Here is a 22292-nt window from a genome sequence, read left to right on the forward strand (position 1 = left end):
CTAGTGGTTAAGTTAGATCATAGATTAGGTGAACGTAGAAACGAGAAACCGAAGAGTGATTCCAGAAATCCTCAACATCGAGTAGATAAGAAAGAGTCAGATGAAAAGCATTCTTTGGTTGAATCAACTCAAATAGGTGGAATCAAGGGACCCTTAACTCCAGAAGAAAAAGAACAAAGACGTAAGGGAAACCTGTGTTTGCATTGTGGAAAGCCAGGACATTTCTCTAGAGATTGTACAATCAAACCAATCAAGAAGAAGGCTTTAGTGATTGAAACCATTTCTCAAACTCAGTCGGAAAACTAGAATTCTCGAAGAAACAAGAGATCGTTTCTTCGAGTGATTCTTTTTCTAAGATCTCTCAGTATGCTACAAATGTAACCACACACATTCCTAAACATTTTACAATTCGTATGGTTTTAATTTTAACTACATTACAAAGACATAGTATACCTGTACTTTTAGATTCAGGAGCCATCGGGAACTTTTTTGATTTGGAATTGGCTCGTAAATTAAATTTGAAATTTGTTCCTAAGAAAGAACCAGAGCCGGTGAGAGCTGTCGATGGATCAGTTTTAACTTCTGGTCTAATTCGATTTAATACAGAACCATTGACCATTGTAACTGACAATGGGCATACTGAGAAAACGATCTTTGATTTAATTGACACACCTACCTTTGGAGTTATTTTAGGGATTCCTTGGCTGGAGTTACATAATCCAAAGATTGACTGGATTAAAAGAACAGTTACTTTGGAGTCCTCTTATTGTAAATTACATTGCTATCAAGAATCAAAAGACCCAGTAATGCCACTTTTTTGTGCAACTCTGAAATCTGAAATTAGTAGTCTTCCTAAAGAGTATCAGAATTTTTCTAAAGTTTTTGATCCTGTTGAAGCTACAAAACTCCCACCTCATAGAAGCTATGATTGTCAGATAGACTTAGTTCCAGGAGCTGTTTTACCTTGCAGTAGAGTTTACGCTCTGACAGAACCTGAGAATGATTATTTAAGGAAATATTTGGATGAACTTTTAGATCTAGGGTTCATCCGTCATTCAACTTCACCCGTCTCATCGCCACTTTTCTTCGTTGCGAAGAAGACGGGTGATTTGAGAGCGTGTATAGATTATCGCGCAGTCAACAAAGCAACCATCAAGTATAGGTATCCTCTGCCTTTAATTCCAGTGTTACTTAATCAAATTAAAGGCTCCAGTATATACACTAAACTGGATCTTAGGGGAGCATATCACTTGATTCGAGTAAAAGAAGGCGATGAGTGGAAGACTGCTTTTCGCACGAAATACGGTCTTTTTGAGTATACAGTCATGTCGTTTGGCCTTTGCAATGCTCCCGCAGCTTTTCAATATTTTATCAATGAAGTATTACACGATCTGCTGGATGTTTGGTGCATAGCATATATTGATAACATTTTCATTTATTCAAAAAATACCGAAGAGCATGTGCAGCATGTCCAGTCAGTTCTACAGAGGTTGAGGGATCATTCTTTATTTGCTAAATTGGAAAAATGTGTATTTCATGCCACCAGGGTGGAATTTCTGGGTTATTGTTTAACTCCTGAGGGAATTCATATGGATCCTAAGTAGGTAGAAGCAATTTTAACTTGGCCAATTCCAACTTCCATTAAAGACACTCAAAGGTTTCTAGGGTTTGCCAATTTTTACAGACGTTTTATATCAACATTTTCTGCAATAGTTACACCAATTACTCAGTTGGTAAAGAAAGGGAAAACTTTTTCTTCGAATAAGGAAGCAGATAAAGCCTTTTCTTTATTGAAAAAGGCATTTACCACTGCACACATTTTGGTTCATCTTGTTCCTGATAGACCATTTTATGTGGAAGCAGATGCTTCGCAAACAGCGATAGGAGGAGTTTTGCTTCAGAAAAATCCTGAAAATGGTCATTTACATCCAATAGCTTTTTTTTTCAAGGAAGTTATTGTTAGCTGAACAGAATTATACAATTGCAGAGCGAGAACTTTTAGCTATTAAAGATGTGTTTCAGGAATGGAGACATCATCTCCTGGGGGCAAAACATACTATCACAGTACACTCTGATCATAAAAACCTGCAATTTTATTCTACAGTAAAAGCTTTCACTGCAAGACAAATGAGGTGGTTACAATTTTTTTGTGAATTTGATTTCTTAATCACTTATCGTCCTGGGAACAAGCAGTTGTTGTCTGACACACTCTTGCGATTAGTTTGTGAAAGAAAATTCAATTCAATTAGTGAACCACCAAGTATTCTTCCTAAGGAGAGAATTGCAGCTGAAATACATTCCGAAAGTTTCTTAGATTCAGTTAAGGAGGAATTAAAGTCTTGTAGTACTCAAGAGTGGTTATCAAAGGAAGAGAATTCAATCAGAGAGGGTCTTTTCTTTCATAATACCAAATTGTTCATTCCTACAAGAGCTTTACAAGACAAGGTGATGCAATGGAATCATGATTTGGCAATTGCTGCACACCCAGGAATTAACAAGACTTTGGAGTTGTGCCAGCGCTATTTTTGGTGGAACAAGATGATTCTTACTATTCAGCAGTTCATTAAAGCTTGTCCAGTTTGTCCTCGACAGAAGGCCTTGCATACGGCTCCAATGGGGTTACTTCATCCAATGGCAATACTCCCACAGCCTTGGCATACAATCAGTTTAGATTTTATTACTGATCTTCCCAAATCCAATGGGGACACAACTATCCTGGTAGTGGTTGATTTGTTAACTAAAATGGGACATTTTATTCCTTTGCAAAAGATTCCAACCGCAGCAGAATTTAGTACAGTATTTTTATCTACCATTGTCAAGCTACATGGTCTGCCCACTAAGATAATTTCTGATAGAGGTCCTCAATTTATATCGAGGTTTTGCTCACAGCTTAGTAAGCAACTTGGAATTGAATTGGCTTTATCTTCTTCTTTTCATTCGCAGACAGATGGGCAAACAGAAAAGGTTAATCAACATGTTGAACAGGGTTTACGATGTCTTTTGGCTACTACATCAAGTCACTGGGATGAAGTTTTGCCTTGGGCAGAGTTTTCTTATAATAACACCACACATTCAGCTTTAGGTTGTTCTCCCTTTTATTTTCTTACTGGGCAACATCATAGATCTCTTCCTATTCTTCTACCTGATGAGCAACAGACCATGCCTGCAGTTTCTGATAGATTAACAACACTGTTAGATATTCAGGAAAAGGCTAAAAAACAGTGGATTAAAAGTAAGGTAACTATGAAGAGGACTGCAGATTCTCATCGAAAACCTTCACCTTTATATCAGAAGGGTCAGATGGTTTGGCTATCCACAAGTAATATTCAGTTAGAAGGTCCTAGAAAGTTAAAACCAAGATATTAAGGCCCTTTCGAAATTGAGAAAATTCTGAATCCAGTGTCTGTAAAATTAATTCTACCTGATGAATATGCCATTCACCCAGTATTTCATGTGTTTCTTTTGAAACCCTTTGAACCCACTACCCGACCTGATAACCCACCACCTCCCATGATAATTGGTGATCATCTTGAATATGAGGTTAAAGCTATCTTAGATTCAAAAAGAGTTCGGGGAACCTTGTTCTATTTGGTTGATTGGAAAGGTTATGATCCATTGGAGCGATCTTGCGAACCGGAAAAGAATGTTCATGCCCCTAGACTCATTAAGTTTTTTCATGCTTTACACCCTGAAAAACCCAGACCTGTGAGACGACCTTTGGGGGGGAGAACTGTTAGGGGTGTTCTCAGTGCTACTGGTCTGCTCACGTAATCCTGAGGTGTATTGGCTCACTAAAGTTTCTAGTTGACTATTAAGATAGTGTTTACTATTAAACCTCTGAAAATAAACTATTAACTTGAAGAGACAACAAGAGCCAATTTAGTTTTCAGTACAGTTTTATTTTTAATTTGCTCTAGCCAATGCTTGTTTGTCATTTGCTTGGCGTTAATCGTAATTCAGCGCGTGAGGAAGTTGAGCTTGTGACACACGCAGCTTCACGCGGGTGAAGTCTATATTAGGAACCATCGCTAACGTCTCAGCGCTTCGTCTGTTGTTGACGTGACGAAGAGCGCTTCTGACACGCAGAGCCGTCCATGATCTCAAGTCTGTTTTTAAACCCCTTTCCTCCCAAAGACTGAGCGAGACTTTTAGAAACTCAGTGCCTCATCCTAACCCAGTCTTTTGTCCAAATCGAGTGCTTGTTCAGTAACTCCCCACCTTCCGTTTGATGAGAAGAAAGTACGAGACTTTCACTGAAGAGAAATGAGCGACGTAGTCTGAGGCAGCGTTTCCTTCACGACGCTTCACTGAGCGGAATTCTTCTTAATTGCCGACCTGAATCCTCGAAGTTAAAAGGACAGTAAGACTTTAGAAATAATTAACTAAAGTGTAAAAACTTTCAGAGACTGAGCGGAAACAATTTAGCGATCGAGTTGTTAGATTCGGTCATGAGATAGAAAGCAGAGTTTAAACAACACTTGGCAAAAGCAACTTATTTTGTCTACTCATGTAACTTTGTATATAACTTTAGGAGGATAATTTACTCAAATGTTTCTTAGTTAGAAATAATTAGAGATTTAACTCAGTGACAGAAACCAGTTCTTTAAGGTGCAAGTAATTTAAGGAATAGGTTACAGTCTGTATCTTTCTGTTTTCTTAAACTACAGAACTCCTTTGAACAGAAGATAACTGGAATCTTCAGGTATGAGCATTTGCATGGTTTAAAGAATTGAGTTAATCTAATCTAATTAATCTACTAACCTACAAGTTACTAAAGAGTTGAATTTAACGTTTTTTAAATTTAATTAAAAGGAGTCAGTAAAATCATTCAGCTACATTTGACTCAAGATCCAGAAAAGTGTGAACAAGGGCTGTTAATTCAAATGGTCAGTTTTTCTTTAAGTGGTTAAAAAATATTTCTGAGATTTAATTGCTTGAAGAAGTTGAATTGTAAATTTGGTGTATTGCACAACAGGATTACGTGAGTCCAAATAGCACAGAAAAGAAATTACGGCCTGGAACACTTTAAGAGAGACAACGGCAGGAAGCAGTGTTGTTTTTGTTGTTTGTTTCTCTCTCCACTTCCCCTTTCCCTTGGGGACTAGTTAACAAAGTCAGAGTATCTATCCTGATTGTGTTGGTTGATCCTTGAGGGAGCTGGGAGTTAGCGACTACAAGAGGAAACGTCAGGAGTGACTCTCGTTACTACTCAACAAATGGGGCTGTGTGATGTGCATGATATAATTGTATTACTGTTCTTTTTTCACACGGATGCCATGCTCAGAATGTTCTTGTCTATGTAGGATTCAGGGTTCCTTCTCAAGCCTTTTTTTGTGGACCTTCATTAACTGAACTGTCTATTATATTTGTGTATTATATAAACATGACGATATTGCCTTCATTTTCTATGTGTACCCCATTCAATAATATGCAGTGAAGTAGGTGTTTCTAAATGTATCCCATGCACTAGAATGATTATTGATTAATGTCACGATAGACTGCTAGACCAACCCTGTCTGACCATTAGAAGTATTTAAATTTGTGTGGCTTTTTTTTATCTAAAACCCTATAAAAGATCACGTTTTTGGGAGATGTGCCACACATGTTTGCACTGGCTTTGGATGCTGACTCTATGCCAGCTTGTCTGTTGATTTATACTTGGACTTACTTGGGCTTTTAAATTGAGCAGACTCTGCACTAGTCTGTTATTTCATTTTATACTTAGACTCTTCACTATGTCAGTCTGTTTTTTTGCTTTAACCTGGTTGTGGTTATTGACTTACTTCGAAGACTGGGGTTGTGCTAGCCCTTTCACAGATGATGACTTTGACTAATTTGATTAAGCTAATTCATAATTGACAAACTAAGTACTAGTTGTCTCTGTAACAATTTTAATGTTAAATTAAACCAATAAGGTTTAACCTGCAATTTATTTTAATTATTATTTGAATTTGCACTAAGTGTTATGAAAAATCAAAGGATCTTATGAAGACTCAGACACTCCCCATCTTATGCATTGACCCTCCAAATTGCTTGAATTAGAGTAGTGACAATATGGATAGGACTATAATTCCGCAGGGTGAAGTACATTGCCAGACAGCCATGCAACCTTCCTCAAATGATTTTTCCTCCAACATCTATTGGGATATTCAGCTTTCAAATGCTTCCTCCCCAGTTTTGTCGTATTTAACATAACTGGTCCTGCTCTATCAAATTACCCATGACAGTGGTGTAGGGTGACCTTAAGACTACAACCACAGCTACACCTGACATTGTCAACAAACTATTCTGTGTTAGGAGGCAGATTCACTAAAAACAGTTACCCATCTCAACCTTATTGATTTTTTCGCCATACCCCTTAAATTCCTTGAGCTGTCAGTAAGGAGTTCCTCATGTCTACACACTCAGACATATCTTTCCCTCATTCTATTGCTGAGTAGGCTCTTTCCACACTGACTATTTAGAGACACAGCGCCAACTTTGGGATATATATTTTACTAAATATAAATGAATATTCTTTGGTATGGAAAAAATATGACATGGGACAAAATAGGTAATAATACTAGATAGAACAATGCTCTCTGCAGGTCTCCAAAATTTTACTTTATGGAAAACGGTCCCAAAATTTTATAGGAATAAAATTCGGTAGGATGTTGCGATCGACCATTATATAAAGGCAGAAACAGCAGCCAATATATAATGTATTGGATCAAAAGATGTGTCCCTGTATGAGGTAAGGAGCATTAACAGTAAAATATGGTGACATCAACTAGAAGTAAACAAAGAATAAAAAAGCTGCTAATGGGCAGACAATTAACTTATAAGGTACACTTGTAGAAAGAATATGGGCAATAATAAACAGGAGCATTATTTGACAAAAGGGACAAGAGGAGATGAAGGCTAAACAATTTAGTAGTCACAGCTACAATCCTAGGCAACATGGATTCTGAGGCTCAATCTCCCATGACTCTAAATGTTACTTACTTTGTGCAGCTGGATTGCGGAGAAAATCCAGAACTCCCTGGGAATGGGCCAAAGGAGCTGGCTGGGCTCAAGAGTTGAGGACTCTGAGAACGAGAAGACGACTCGGAAGAGGTGCTTTCCAGGTATCTACCTAAAGGAGAGATCGACAGGGAAAATCAGATACTCTCAAAGTACTCAGAAGCTCACTATAACAATGAAGGGGATACATGTACACACACACACACACACACACACACATACACCCCTACATACACACACACACATACACACACACACACAAACTCATGCATTTATGTGCAAGCAAACACGTATAAAAGGAGATTTATGCTTGGGAGTTATTTCGAGGTAATGAGGCCAAAACCCATTTTAGGCGTCTGTAATTCTTGAGCATCTATTCGAGATGCCTCCCTTAAGAGAACAAAGAAATAGAGTAACACTGCATGATTTGATATTATTAGAAGATTTGTATTGGACTCACAGAAGCCAAAATGTGGGTACTTCACGCTGAGAATGTGTTAAGCCATATCCTGATAACTCTTGTGTTCCTAGATTCATAAAACCTTTGGATGACGAATGTTAAGAGTCTTTTTGGGTTGAAGTTTTAATTGAGATTTTTTTTTTTTGCTTAGCACCTTTGTTTATTTTATTTTTTATTAAACATTTTATTGAATTTTAAGAAACATAATCACAGCAGTTGTATAAGCCCCCTCCCCCCCAAAGGAACATACACAGTTCAGCGCTTCAGCGTCATAGGACTCGTGTCCGACTATCAGCAAATACACAGCCGTTTATCCAACAACCCAACGACGAGCAGGCGGCGCTAAATGCACTCATCATTATCTTAACAGACAAGTGGGACATACCACCCCCAAAACCCGCTCTCCCCACTCCCAGATGACTACGTAACCGTCCCATGCCAGCTTGTATGGCAGCACCTTATGCGCGCGCACCCTTCCCAAACAACGCCTTACGTGTCTCCACACAGCCCCCCAAACCCCCACAGCCCTCTCAGTAGTTTACCTTACTATGTCTGTTCCCCCCCAGGAAAGTACACCCCTTGGGTACCCCAGAAAGCAGGCCACATCTTACACTCCCGTAATAAGTGATCAAATCTTGTCCTCGTGTTGCGCTTCCTCCTCCCCACTGCTGGCCGAATCCTCGGCCTTTTCTTCAATGCCCCGCCACTCAAATGCGTCTGGAACAGCCCCCAGAAATTTTTCGGGCGGCTCCTGGGGGGCTCATTATAGTGTTCAGACTGCGTGCAGCAGTATAGCATGTCTGTGCCCAGCGTTTGACCGTGGGTGCTGGTCCTCTCATCCAGCATAGGGCAATCACCACTTTGTCTATGAGCATACCCGCGTCCACTAGCCTGCGAGTAGCCCTGGGCAGTTTCCTGGAGTGACCCAAGAGGGCCAGCTCAGGGTCCAGGGCCAACTCAACCTCCACTATCCTGCTCAGCTCTTTAAAGATGTCCCCCCAGTAAGCCTTTACTCCCGGGCAGAACCATGCCAGGTGCAGGAAATCTGCCATTGGCGCATGGCACCTCTCGCATTCTGCCTCCTCGCGGAGGCCATATCTGTGCAGGCGTTCAAGGGTGTAATAAACCCTATTAATGAACTTAAAATGTACCAGCCTATGTTTACCATTTAGAGATATCGCCTGCTGTTCACACAGCAGTAACGCCACATATCATCATCTATCGTAATCTGTAAGTCCCTTTGCCATGCCAGCCTCGCAGCCGTGAATTGGTTCTCCCTGTGGGACATCGCTATTTTATAGAGATTGGTCACCAACTTGCAGGGAGTCTCAGCCTTGATTACATAGGTAAGCTCAGGGACCTCCGGTGGTTCTGCAAGGTCATCCCCCAGCTGCTCCAAAAAGGCTCTGCGTACTCTGTGATATTGGAAACGTAGTAGTAATGAGTCCGCCCCCCCACTCTCAGTAACTTGATCCCAGGTCTTAACCTTCCCCGCCTGCATGGAGTTCAACTTGTGTAGGGCACTTATCACTCCATTATCTCTGCAGGGAGCCAGCCATTGGGCCCATTCCACCGGCATACTGGGCGAGTACAGCAATGCCCCTCCCTGCTGTTGCAGGAGGCAATGCCAAGCGTTGTTGGTGGCTGTGATGGAATCTAGAATTCCAGTTCTGCGATCCACTGGTTGGAAGATCGTTGCAGTAAGGGAAAGTGGGTCTGTGAATAACTTTTCCATGCGAAAATGGGGAATATGCGTGTCTCCGTGCACCCAGGTGTGCATGTGCGACCCCTGTGCCACCCTGTAGTAAAGCTCCAGGTCTGGGGCCCCTAGGCCCCCCATACTGTACGGCAACGTGAGAATTTTCCACCGCACCCTCGGTTGCCTACCCGCCCACGCAAGTTTTATCATGAATTGAGTCAATCTCTGGAAGAATACGTGGGGTAACACCATCGGAAGATTTGTGAACAGGAACATCATTCTTGGGAGCACCACCATCTTCATGACCGAGATGCGACCCAGAAAAGAAAGCGGGAGTCTACCCCAGGCCTCTACATCATCCTCCAGTTTGCTAACGGCCATGCCGTAATTCTCTCTAAACACTATCTCGGAATCAGTATGTAACCGTATGCCCAGATATCTAATCGAGTCAGTGGTCCACTGCAGTGGAAATTCCATGTCGAATTCCTGTGTGACTGGAGTAAGGGGAAAGGCCAATGATTTTGTCCAGTTAACCTTCAGTCCAGAGAGAGCTACTTCTCTGAGCACCGCCGATAAATTGTTTTCCGGGTCACTGACGTATTGCAAGGTGTCATCTGCATACATAGAGACCACGATTTTGTAGGTAGGGAAGCCTATGCCCTCATGACCATGGTATTCCCGCAGTGTGCACGTTAGTGGCTCCGCTACCAGGGCATACAGCAGGGGGGACAGCGGGCACCCCTGGCGGGTCCCCCTGCATTTGGGAAAGGAGTCTGTAACCAGATCTCCGAGGCGTATTCTCGCCTTCGGCCTGTTGTACAAGGTTCCAATCATTTGCAAAAACGGCAATCCTAGTCCCATCCACGTTAACACCTGCCGCATAAAAGGCCACTCCACAGAGTCAAAGGCCTTTTCCATGTCAAGGAACACTGCCACGGCCTTCGTGTCCTGTTTTACGTGCTAAATAGTGCCGAAGACTGTGCGTATGTTGTATGTGATGCTTCTGCTCGGGATGAATCCTGCCTGCTCCGGCGCAACCAGCAGTGGAGCCAGGAGCGCCAGCCGATTTGCCAGCACCTTAGCAAATATCTTTGTGTCAACGTTTAGTAAGGAGAGGGGCCGATACGAGCTGCACTCATCGGGCACCTTCCCCGGATTGAGGATAGTCACCATGATCGCCTCTCTCATCGACTGTGGCATGCAACCCGCCACACATAGGTCATCAAGCAGTGTCGACAGGTGTGGGAGCAATAAGTCTTGGAACGCTTTGTAAAAGCCTACCGTGAGCCCCTCTGCCCCCGGGGCACTACCAGACAGCATGCCTGCAAGGGCCTCCGCAATTTTGTCCTTCTCTATGTGAAGCATCAGGAATTCCCAATGCGTGTTTGTGAGGGTGGGTAGCTCTATATGTTCCAGGTATTCTAGAATTTTATCGTCTAGGTCGCCGCTCTTGGATGTGTACAGATCTGTGTAGTAGCGCTTGAATCTCTGTGCTATGTCGGCCTCATCTGTGAGGACTTCTCCCACTTCTGTCTTCACCTCCGTAACCTGTGGCCTGCCCCGTCTCCCCTTTAATACCTTAGCAAGAACAGAGCTAGGTCTATCCCCCTCTCCATATGTGCGGGCCGAGGCGTACTTCCCCATATGTTTGGCCTTCCTGTCTGCCTCCTCGTGGTATTCAGCCAGTAAAGATTTAATGTCTTTATCTAATGCTGTGTCATGGACCCTCTGCTGCCGCTCCTCTAATTGCGCTAGTCGCCTCTCCAATTCAGCCAATCTTTGCCTGATGGACTTGAGAACCCCCGAGTGTTTGGACATAGCTATGCCCCTTATATAGGCCTTAAATGCCTCCCACACTGTTTGGAAGCTGTCAACTGAGCCTATGTTAGTCCTGAAGTACATGTCAATAGCCTCCTCCAACTCCCCTCTGAATAGTGGGTCAAGGAGCGAGTAGGGCGGGAAGCGCCATGTAAATGGTGGAATTGTTTTCTTAGGGGTAGCTAATACTAATAGTAGTGGTGAGTGATCAGAGAGAGTGCGTGGGAGGACCCTGCAGTCTTTGAGCTGTCCCAGCAGGGAGGAAGACGGCAGCCAGTAGTCTATTCGAGTGTGGATGTCATGGTAGGCCGAGTAGTGTGTATAGACACCCTGTGCTGAGTTGCATGCTCTCCACACATCCTCTAGATCCAAGCTGGTAATAACGCTATTTAACATTTGCGCAGCCGCTGTAGGCCTGCGGGCCGGGCCAGCCGATCTGTCCAGTGTTGGGTCTATAACCAGATTAAAGTCCCCGCCCCAATGGAACTGGACCTTACGGTAATCACGGGCCGTCGCAGCCAGAGACGTATAAAATTCCGGGCAGTCATAGTTAGGACCATACACATTAACTAACACTAAGTCCAGCCCCTGTCCCTTGCACTTAGATATCACAAATTGGCCTGCCGGGTCTGCCCTCTACAGCTCCAGTGTGTATTTCGATTTGGGGTTCACCCAGGTCAATACCCCTCTAGCGTGTGTCGTGAAGCCCGCTGTAGTAGAATTCCCCTCCAGCCCCCTACTATGTAACATTTTGCTCGCTTGTGGAAGGTGGGTCTCCTGTAGAAGTGCAACGTCCACTTGATGCCTTTGTAAGTAACTCAATACCTTCCGTAGCTTCCGGTAGTCGTTAAGACCCCTGACGTTCCAAGTGAGTGCCTTAATCGTGTCTTCCAGCCTAGGGTCCTCAGGCTCAGCTGTACCCGCCATCGCTGTCTGCTCTGAACTTCGTGTGTGCACGCTCACTGAACGTATCTGCGCCTTGCTCTGTGTACAAAACCCACAACAGTCCCCCCGAACACCCCAACATACTCCCCATGTGCTGTATCGCCCCCACCCCCCTCCCACAGCTGACCACCCCCAACCTGGCCATGCAGAGTCCACGACCCCCCCGCATCCAACTCCCCTAACTGCATGACCCACTGGGGGGCAAAGGTTGCTTCACAACTAACCAGTAGTGCATCTCCATAGATTGCTAGACGCCTTCCTCCACCCTCTTGTTGTGCCAACACTCCTGCATCGTTAAGGACCAGATTACTCAGTCCCCTCTATCAAACATTAACCTTAATAAGTTTCAGTAAGTGCTTTATCCCTCCCCCTGTCTGTTATGTCCCAAGGCTTCCAATGTAGGGCAATTCGCACACACCTAAGCAACTTTGCACTATTATCATCGTACACTTGTGTAGGTGGTGTCACCACGGTACACCACTCTCGTGCTCACCGTCAGCCTTACCAGACCATCCCGCCCGCCTCCCCCCACCCAAGTAGGAGGATATCATGTCCGATAGTTATAGCGCCACAAGACCCAACGCCTCACCACTCTCATTGCCCCTTACCCCCTCTTGCATCAAGTAATGTACAAAGTCAGTCCTGTTCATCCAACTGGCTGCCGCTCGCCTCGTCTTCCAGGTGCCTGACAGAGTCTTTGCGATGTTCCTTCATCCACCCTTTCAGCACCTGCTGCAGGGCCTTCGGGTCTTTGAACAAATGTGATTTCCCCTGTCGGTTGACACGCAGTTTTGCAGGGTACAACATGGCGTAGTCCAAGCCCAAGTCACGCAACTGCCTCTTAAACGGGACAACATGTTTCCGAGCTTCCTGCACGCTAGCCGTGAAGTCCAGGTAGAGAGATATCTCAGAGCCCTCAAACTGCAACGACTTCTTTTCCCTTGCAAGTCATAGCGCTGCATCCCTGTCTTGTGGAAAATTGAATATTTTCGTTATGTATGTCCCATTATACACCCTCTCTTTCACGTCCCGAGCTCATCATGACGGTAACTAGAAAACCCGGGCACATTAACGTAAGGTTGCACAAACACATCTCTTCCTCAAACTGCAACTGCATATTCTTATGGTCAAGCCGATTACGAGAAACGAGCCCCGTTGTAACCACACGCTCTTATGGTCAGGCTGATTCCGGGAAATAAGCCTCCGTTTGCCAAGACACGACAACCAATTCCGAGAAACTAGCTCCTGTTTGCTAACGCATAACACCAGACATCCTGTCACAACCATTTCTCTATTTCTTATCTAAGGAACCAGCCTAGGGTCATTTCTCAACTCTCTGTCTCTGCCATGACTTCCTCACGATTATGACACAGTTACGTCACTACTGCCATGATTTCTGTATGATTGCCACATTAGTAACTGAACTTTGCTAAAAGGAAGCTCCTTCTTCTTTTCTTTGTATAAATGCTGTATTTTCTTTGATTAAAGTAGAGACTATTCGCGAGCCTCCTTAGGTGACGGAGCTCTCCCTTAACTCGAGTTACTGAATAAAGACCCTGAATTCTAACCACCATGGACTCTGCTCTTCATGCTTTACCCTATTGATATTATAGAAATTCCGATCAAGGTAAATTACTAAAATATTTACCACAGCAAATTGGCGCCCGAATAGGGACTTCCCTTTCTCCCCACACGCCGGTGATGCGGACCCGAACCTGTCTCTCCAGACACCGACAGACTTCCAAGTGCACACTGCAGGGTGTTCCTGCATGAACTCCTTCGTGTCGAAGAGGGACCGTGCCGCGGCCTAGCCATCCACACGAGGCGGTGAGGACGACAGCGGAAGTCTCGACCCAGAGCCCGAACATTGTGAAGTTGCCGAGTCCGAGGTCTTCAGAACCCGGACAAGCCCCTGATCAAGAGCGCAGCGTAACTAGTCCAGTGACCAGATCTTCAAGGTCTTCAAGTTCTCTGCACCTCGGTGAGTACTGCTGGGGGTGTATCAAGACGGGTTCTGATATTTTTCAGGACACAGTCAAGACGGGTTCTGATTTTCAGAGCACAGTCAAGACGGGTTCTAGGTTTCTAGAAAACGGTATGTTTGTACTCTGATACTCAGGGTATATCAAGTTATCAAGTGTAATCTGTTTATTTATTGACGAAATGCCTTTGTTTTCTAAATTGTGTAAACTGGGTACCCGGAAGGGGTTACTGGAACAAACTGTACTAAAGGATACTCCTGGTTATTTCATGTATACGAAATATGGAATTGGTGCCATCTTGTATTTGGATCTTTGGGAAGGTTACACTAAGGATTTAGAAATTGCGATCAGATGGCCAAAGAGTGGCACATGGGATTTGAATTGTATCATGGCAGTTGAAAAGAAATGTTGAGAAAAGAATGCAAGACCCTCGATGTTAGAGAGTGTCAAAATATGGCGAAAGGGAGCACATCGAAGGGAACAGAAAGAGCAAGGGAAAGTAGAGAAAGCAAAGAGAATGTCAGAAGAAAGTAAGATGAGAAAGTTACAGGATCAGAATGATGATATTGGTTTTGAACAAAAGAAAAGGGAGGTCTCGGGCTCCGTGACGGGTATATATCCCGTCCTCTCGCAAAAGACAGGGTCCGATGGTGTCATGTATTCCTATAGGTTCTGAATCGATCCCCCTATTCCTGACCCTATTCTGGTTAAACTAACTATTAAGTTAACTAACAGTCAGCCCATGAGGCAAGAACAGCCCCCATGATGCAGATACCGTTATCTGACGCAGTCACACTACGGCACAGGAACGTGTTATCTGATTAGGTCATAACGCTTGAGATCTAATTAGACAAGCGACATTCCTCCAGCCCCTGATAAGGCATACGACGTTCTCATAACAAATCAAACCTATGACAACCTGGAAAATCCGTGCGGCCATTGTTTTGATTTCACAGAGAACTTTAGTAAAGAATGTGCTAACGAGCAAGTCGTATGACATCTTTATTGACGTATCTATGTCCATCCTTACGTCAATCTCGGCACCTTTAAGGTATAAATATTGCCGATCTTGCCCTATGCAAACACACGCGTGGTGACGAGACGGAGCAGCCATACTTGCCGAAGCCGAGAGCAGAAGCAGACCCCGCTGGCAGCAGCCCCGCCTTCCTGACGCGCTGAGAGACGCGCTGCTATCTCAAGCCGAGAGACCCAGCACCGGCGCTTCTGGGCAGCCCTCGCAGGCAGCCTGGAATATCGAGAGCAGAGAAAGAGATACCATTCCTCATTCATCCTAAATTCCAGGTACAGAACTGAATAACCCCTCACAGAGAATTCTTTAGTTATTCACTTGGCAAGAACAAACTTAACTTAAACTGTAACTTTCTATTCCCGCCCACGCATTAGACTTAGGTCAGGTACACGGGGTAGGCGTATTTAGAAACACCAGTTGAGTACGTTTAGTCAAATGTATATGTGTATGTAAATATATTTTAATCATTTAAAACATCATATGGCTCAGAAACCATATCAATGTTTTTACAGTATTATTTTATACTATTGCTTTTAATGTATGCACTTTACTTAACTATAAGTATTGCAATAATATCGATCCATTTCTCTTGTACGAGAAAAGAGACTGATCAATAAATAACACCTTTTTATTGAACACGCCCGTCTCTTCCTTTTCTCTACAATCTGATGAGACTAAGAATGCACGTACTGACTGAGTAAAATAATTGCCTTGTGCTCACACGACTCTCGAGATTGACTCTTGATTAGGGGAGAGCAAAGTTGTCATGTTCTATGGTTGTCAGAAACTAAATCCCTTCTTGTCTAATCAGGGAAGTTAATTCCTCCTTGAACATTCGAGAAAGTTTCTAGCGAACTCTGAGCTACGCTGGCAAACCCAAAACTTAAGTCTAGTATCGACAGTAGTAGACCTAGTTAACGTCTGGCCTAGGCCTTTACTGCTGTAGGTATTATTCCAATGCGCAGAGCCTATTGGGAAAATAGGAGCTACACTACATGGCGCCCAACGCGTTTGGAAAGGGCGATAAAACTAACGTAAGACATTTAGAGTAACTCAGTCGTGCTTTCTCACTCAGACCCCTTTTCCCAAATACTCCAAAGACGTCTGGAGTGGGTGAAAGGTAATATTCTCCAAAACCTCGCAGGAGGGAACTCCTATGTAAGGTTCTTGGTATAGTCAACGTTGAAGGATAAACAGTTCCAAAATATTGTGCATCTAATCTCTGTTTCCATAAGAAACCTGATCTGCAAACAAAAAGAATAACCTTTCTAACAGTAAAATGTCAGGAAGTGATGACGAAAGAGAGGCAGTTAGATTAGCAACTGAACTCGCAGATGCTGATGCTACCATGCAAGCAGCAGACGCGGATATAATACTCATTCCGGTCATCAAAAGAAGATCTATAACCTTAAAACTTATAGAAAATGGACTGACACCTAGAGGTGGCACAGTCATATTCGTAATTGAGGCACACGAATATCGGCAGACAGAGGTATACTATTCATGGATACATTTTCCAGCAGCAAATGCTGTAACAAAGTACTTCCACTATTACAAAATAGAGGAACCTCCTAATGAGTACACTCCTTTCGAGGAGGTGGAAGTACCACTCAAATTCCAAGAGCATTTGCTCTTATTTGATGGCGCCCTAAAACATAACAATCACATTACAAGGCTCGGTCCTTTAGGTAGACCAGGAGCAACGTGGCCGGTACTAGCCGGATACACACCACACCCAGACATCGAAGGGATGTCCACAGGAGAGCTGTTAATACAGCTAAAACAATTACTAAAAATTCATAGACAATTAGTTCAGTATGTAATGCGGACTTCAACAATTCAGCCAGCGATTAAACTTCCACAGCTGACCCCTCACCAGGGGAACACAAATAAAATCACACCACAGAACATCCAATCCTGCCTAGGTAAAGTTCCGGCTAAACGGGAACAGATACCATTCTGGTTGGCACAGAAAATCACCCAAATAGAGGCGGTGTTTCCTGACACCACCCCATTAGAAAAACACAGGATTCTGACTATATGTCTCCCAATGGGAATCGCACCACACATAGAGGACTGTGACACTTGGGGTACAGTCTTTGCTTCCATCTACACGAAAACGCACGGTGTTCCATCCATTTCGGTGATACCAGATGTGCTAAAACAAATTCAAGATGAATACGGTCCAGAACCAGCTTTAACTCTTGGTATGAAATTACTGAAAGACTTCAAGCAGGTCTCGGCTATATTATTAGCCAACATAAAAGGTGAAGCAGCAAACGTGGCAATCCGCCAGAGGTTAAAAGAGACAGATGTAGCAGACCAACCAGTTGAAATTGCCAGAATCATAGAAAAATCCTATGAGGAACTAGGTAGAGATAGTTTAGGTGGAATACCAGTAAAACCGCAACTGACTGAAAGTCCAGAAAAAATATTTTTTAATAACAATTCACCAAAAAAGAACTGGGATGGAAACAAACAATCCAATCCTAAAGAAAAGAAATTCCAGTCCAGAGGAAGGTCTCCTAGGCGAAGAGAAAAATCTCCAAACCGAAGACAGAGGTCACCGCAGAGTGACCCCTCTGGGAATAGATATAACCTTAGAAATAGGGATAATATTAAAAAACCTGATAGATATCAAGACATTGATACACGTCCCTCTCAATCTTTTCAGACTTCCTCGCAGAAATCGGAAAGAAGAGGACGATCAGAACAAAGAGAAGAGCACGCCAAGTCCAAAGACAAGGAACCTGCTCAGCTAAAAAAGAAATTACAATTTCCAAAAAAGAAGGTAGCCAGTATCAAGGTAGTTAACAATGCCGAGAATACTGAGGACACAACTGAAAAACGGAGAGTGGGCTCAGACAATGCTAGACAGCGCAGCAGAGGTGAGCATAGCTCGCAAAGTCCTTATGAATCATCTGGAGACAGTGGACACGAATGAATATCTTCAAGTGGAAACTGCAGACACCAGAGTTAGCAAACCCCACAAGATATACGAGATAACATTACGTATAGAGGGAGATAAGACTAGGAAAATAAGGGGACTATTTTGGGATAACCTCTCCAAGGGCTATGATATCCTTCTAGCTGAAAAAGACTGGCCACCAGAGTTTGTCAGGGAGTGCCCTCATGGCGAAGAAGTAATTATGCCTGCCTTCTCGAATCAAATCCCGATTCATAAAAAATACACACTTGCTAGAAAGTGGGCAGTGGCCTTAGCACCTGCTTTATATAAAAATCATGTAGGATGGGATGAGGATTCTCCTCCTCACAAAATCCAGTTAAAATCACAACCTACTGCACAAAGGCAGTACCCAATTAAGCAAGAAGCTAAAAAACAGGTAAATGAAATACTAGATCAGCTAGAATACCAGGGGGTGATTGAAACTTGCACCTCACAAATGAACAATCCTTTGTTTCCGGTCTCCAAACCAGACAATTCATATTGTCTAGTTTTGGATTACCGACACCTTAACACATGTTGCAAAACTTTTGCAGTGCAAAACTCACATAGTGCTGCACTAATGAATAACATAGTGCGCAAAAAATACAAAACTACCTTGGACATCTCCAATGGATTCTTTTGTCAGAAAATAGCACCAGAGAGCAGATATTTAACTGCATTCTCAGTAAATGGCACTCAAAAGCAATTCTGTCGGTTAGCCCAGGGGTACAAGAACAGCCCGGGGGTATTCTCAGCGAGAGTAACAGAATTACTACAACTATATGATGATGAAGCATTATCTTATGTCGATGACATTTACTTAACAGATGATGACTTGGAGACTCACTTGAAAAGAGTGAACACCATAATACTTGGGTTCGCTGCAGAGGGTTACAAATTCAACTTTAAAAAATCCAGAATTGCCCATCTGACGGTCCTATTCTTAGGATATGAGTTATCAAGTGAAGGTAAAAGCCTGGCAGACAATTTCCTAGAGAAATGTGCCGTAATCCAAGCTCCTAAAACACTAAAAAACCTACAGTCAATTCTAGGCTTCCTAAATTTCGGAAGAACATACATTGCAAATTACGCAGAAAGGGTCAAACCCCTTTATGATCTAATTAAACCAGACTTTAAAAGATCCAATTGGACTCAAACACACACAGAAATTTTGAGATCCTTACAAACAAACATGCTAATTAAAACAAAATTAGAAACACGTGATAACACACGCAATCTTGTGATTCGAGTCATCCCAGGGAGATGCGGATTCACATACCTAACCTCTAATGAGGGAGAAAAGGTACCAATTGCATTCAAATCACACTTGTACACAGAAGCTGAACAGAAATTCAGTAATACAGGAAAAATCATTCGTGCAGTTCAAACCGCAATAGCTAGAGAAAAAGACATAGCTGACGGTAGACATATCACAGTCAGAACAGCAGAATCAGCCTTTGAGGCACTAACAATACCGTGTAATTTACCAACAACAACATTGAATCCGGAATGGATACAATGGGTGAATTCAATCACAACGGACAAAGTATACTACTACTTTGATCCAGAACTAGAAGAATTAAAAAATCTAAAATATGAAAAGACGTATCCTCTGCCAATCGACATTCTGCCTCTACGACATTACGCCTGTGTAATCTATACAGACGGACATGCTCAACCCTCCGTTTGGGGAGAACATGCATACAACCCCACATGTGAGATTACAAAAGAAGTGTGGCGCGGAGGTAAACTAAGACCTCTATTAACAAAAACACACTCAGTTGAAACTAATTCAGAACTACAAACTGAAATAATAGCATTGAAAATGGCGCTAGATAATGCGGATCGCGAATTCCCGACACTTATAGTGTCAGATTCATATTACTGCGTCAAAGCTTATAACAAGGATTTGCAGACATGGATTCAAAACGGTTACAAAGATGACACAGATGCACCAATAAAGCAGAAATTGCTCTGGGAACAAATAGCTCTTTTACAAAAAGAACTACCAAAGACTCACGTGACACACTCACTGAGTCATCAGCGTGATGGCGTTCACGTTGTAGGGAATTCATTGGCTGAAACAGCCGCAGCGGCAGCCACTAAACCGGCTCCCGTAGATCGAAAAAAGCGTACATTAAAATACATTGACGGTGAAACAGTGCTGGCAGTGAAAACGTCATCAAAAGGCGACTGCTCAGCGTTACCGATCAACTATCCACTCAATTACACATACATAATCGATGCAAACTCCGTCCCTTTTGCTCGAATCCCTGGAGTGGGGGATAGAGTGATTCCAAACATGGACAGGAGACACTTGTTAATCGCAGACGCACATATGGGTGAGGGTCTTGGACACCTCAAACTGAAAGATTCTCTGGAAGAATTACAATCACGGTACTGGTGGCCAGGCATGAGCCTGCATCACACCATGTTTGTAAAAAACTGCCCAAACTGCAACAGAGATCGCAGTGGGGAGAGAAACAGTTTAATACCTCGTCGTATCAAGGCAGATAATATGACCAATAAAAAGCAGGGCTTGCGATTAACATACACAGGCTAGTTTCCACTTATAATGTCGATCCTCAGCACTCGGCTGACGCCCGGACTGTTTTACAAAGATTTGCGAGTCTAAATGGCATATACGCTAAGAGCATGCTACGTTCGACCATTGTTTTCACTTAAGCCCTCCGGCCGGGGGGGAAACATGGCCAAATGAGCACAGCCCAGCGGGAATCTTCTCACTTCCTTCCTGAGGGTACGGGATGGTGTAAAGAAAAAACCAAGGCAGAAAGCAATCTATAATAGAAAGGATATTAGGTTCGGGAGCTGGGTGGGTCAAACATCTAATAAGTGTCCAACGTAGTCTCAATAACTTGCCAAGAAATTCTCTGAAGGGATTCAGTCCGTACGAATTATTATTTGGAACTAGAATGATTATCTCTGACCTCGACAGTCAGACTTCAGTGGTTAAAGAAAAAAGCTTTGATGTCAAAGACCGTTTGGCTATTTTGCAGGACTTAAACAAAACAAGAAAAGACCTGAGCAACATACAGTTGAAAGAACAGCCAACAACCACTGAAGAATCACCACCTGTCCCAGCAAGACCTGTCTGGATTCCAAAAGTCGGGGATCTAGTCAGGGAGAAGATCGCGGTAAAGAAGGAATTTGGGCCTTCTTACAGAAAAGCAGTTCCTGTCTTGTCTGTCAACGGGACAAGATCAGTTGTACTACCGCCACTTGCTGGTAAAAAGGAGAACCGAGTTGTATCCATCGACCTGGTAAAACCACAACATGTGGCCGATAACAAACAGTAGGCCAAGTGGACTCCCAATAAGTAGCAGAACACCAAGGTTTGCTACCAGTACAGAGGTCCTAACAAAGAGGCTCATCACATTCGACACGCCTACAGAAGAACAACAAGGACTATGCAACAATGCAATAGAACTCAGACCTCTGAAAACCCAAATAAAAACATTTAGCAGAGACACACCAATCTACAATGAAGTACCAAGTGACAATGCAAGAAACAAAAATCCTGAAGCAATTGGAACAATTGACAGAACTGCATCCGGGTACTTCATCAACTTCGATGATTCCTCTGAAGGCTTCAGTGAATCAAAGACACAGCCATCATCAAAATCCTTTAAAGACAAAGCTAAGGAACTTTTGAACCAACTGAAAGAAACATATATGGTTTCTCCATGGATTGAATTTTGGGTGGGTTTTGGTGCATTTATCCTCATACTTTGGCTCATCATGGTATTTACTTTGGGACGCTTCATTGAGGGAAAATATGCTAAAATGGACACAGCAAGTCAGAACATCAACTTGGTCCTCAAACCACACACATCTTCACACGTCGAGAAAAGAGAACTTTCTTCAGCCAACTTCACAGCCAATCCGATACCTGGTGGGGTAGCCTGGGACAACACTGACTATGAAATTTATGGTCCGGTCGAGATCCTGAAATATCCACACCAAATCAAGATCTCCTTGAGTGACTTTGCAAAACCAAACTCATTTGCTGATGATTGGGACTTCGAAAGCATTAATAACATGATGTCTGATCTAGTAATGTCTGCTAAATTTACAAAACATGATTATTTGCAAGGTTCTACAAATTATGATAGTATGTATTGCTATAACCACTATGGTAACCACTTTTTACATAAATCTGCACAACCTAGAAATGTTTTAAATTATAATCAATGGGAACATTGTGCTACACCTCCAAAAGGGAGCTCAAGAACCGTTTATGACAAATATTCATATTTTTCAGGTTTTAACACAAGTAATGCTGAAACATTTTATTTTAAAATGTCAAACAAGACAGGGATGAAAACCATGGTAACCAACACAAAATTGATATATTCAGATTCATTCTTCGAAAAAATGAATACTTTTGG

The 22292-nt window shown here is 43.0% G+C and overlaps 1 protein-coding gene across 1 annotated transcript in view; it reads right to left on the reverse strand.

Annotated features, from left to right (window-relative positions):
* LOC144784026 (syntaxin-binding protein 4-like) overlaps positions 1 to 22292 on the reverse strand; it is a 1158996-nt gene that overhangs the window by 905598 nt on the left and 231106 nt on the right. Inside the window, exon 8 of the mRNA XM_078662726.1 lies at positions 6985 to 7114. Coding sequence (XP_078518852.1) covers positions 6985 to 7114 — 130 coding nt within the window. The remainder of the gene's footprint in view (positions 1 to 6984; positions 7115 to 22292) is intronic.

Source organism: Lissotriton helveticus, chromosome 10 (genome assembly GCF_964261635.1).
Source record: "Lissotriton helveticus chromosome 10, aLisHel1.1, whole genome shotgun sequence".
Classification (NCBI taxonomy): Eukaryota; Metazoa; Chordata; class Amphibia; order Caudata; family Salamandridae; genus Lissotriton; species Lissotriton helveticus.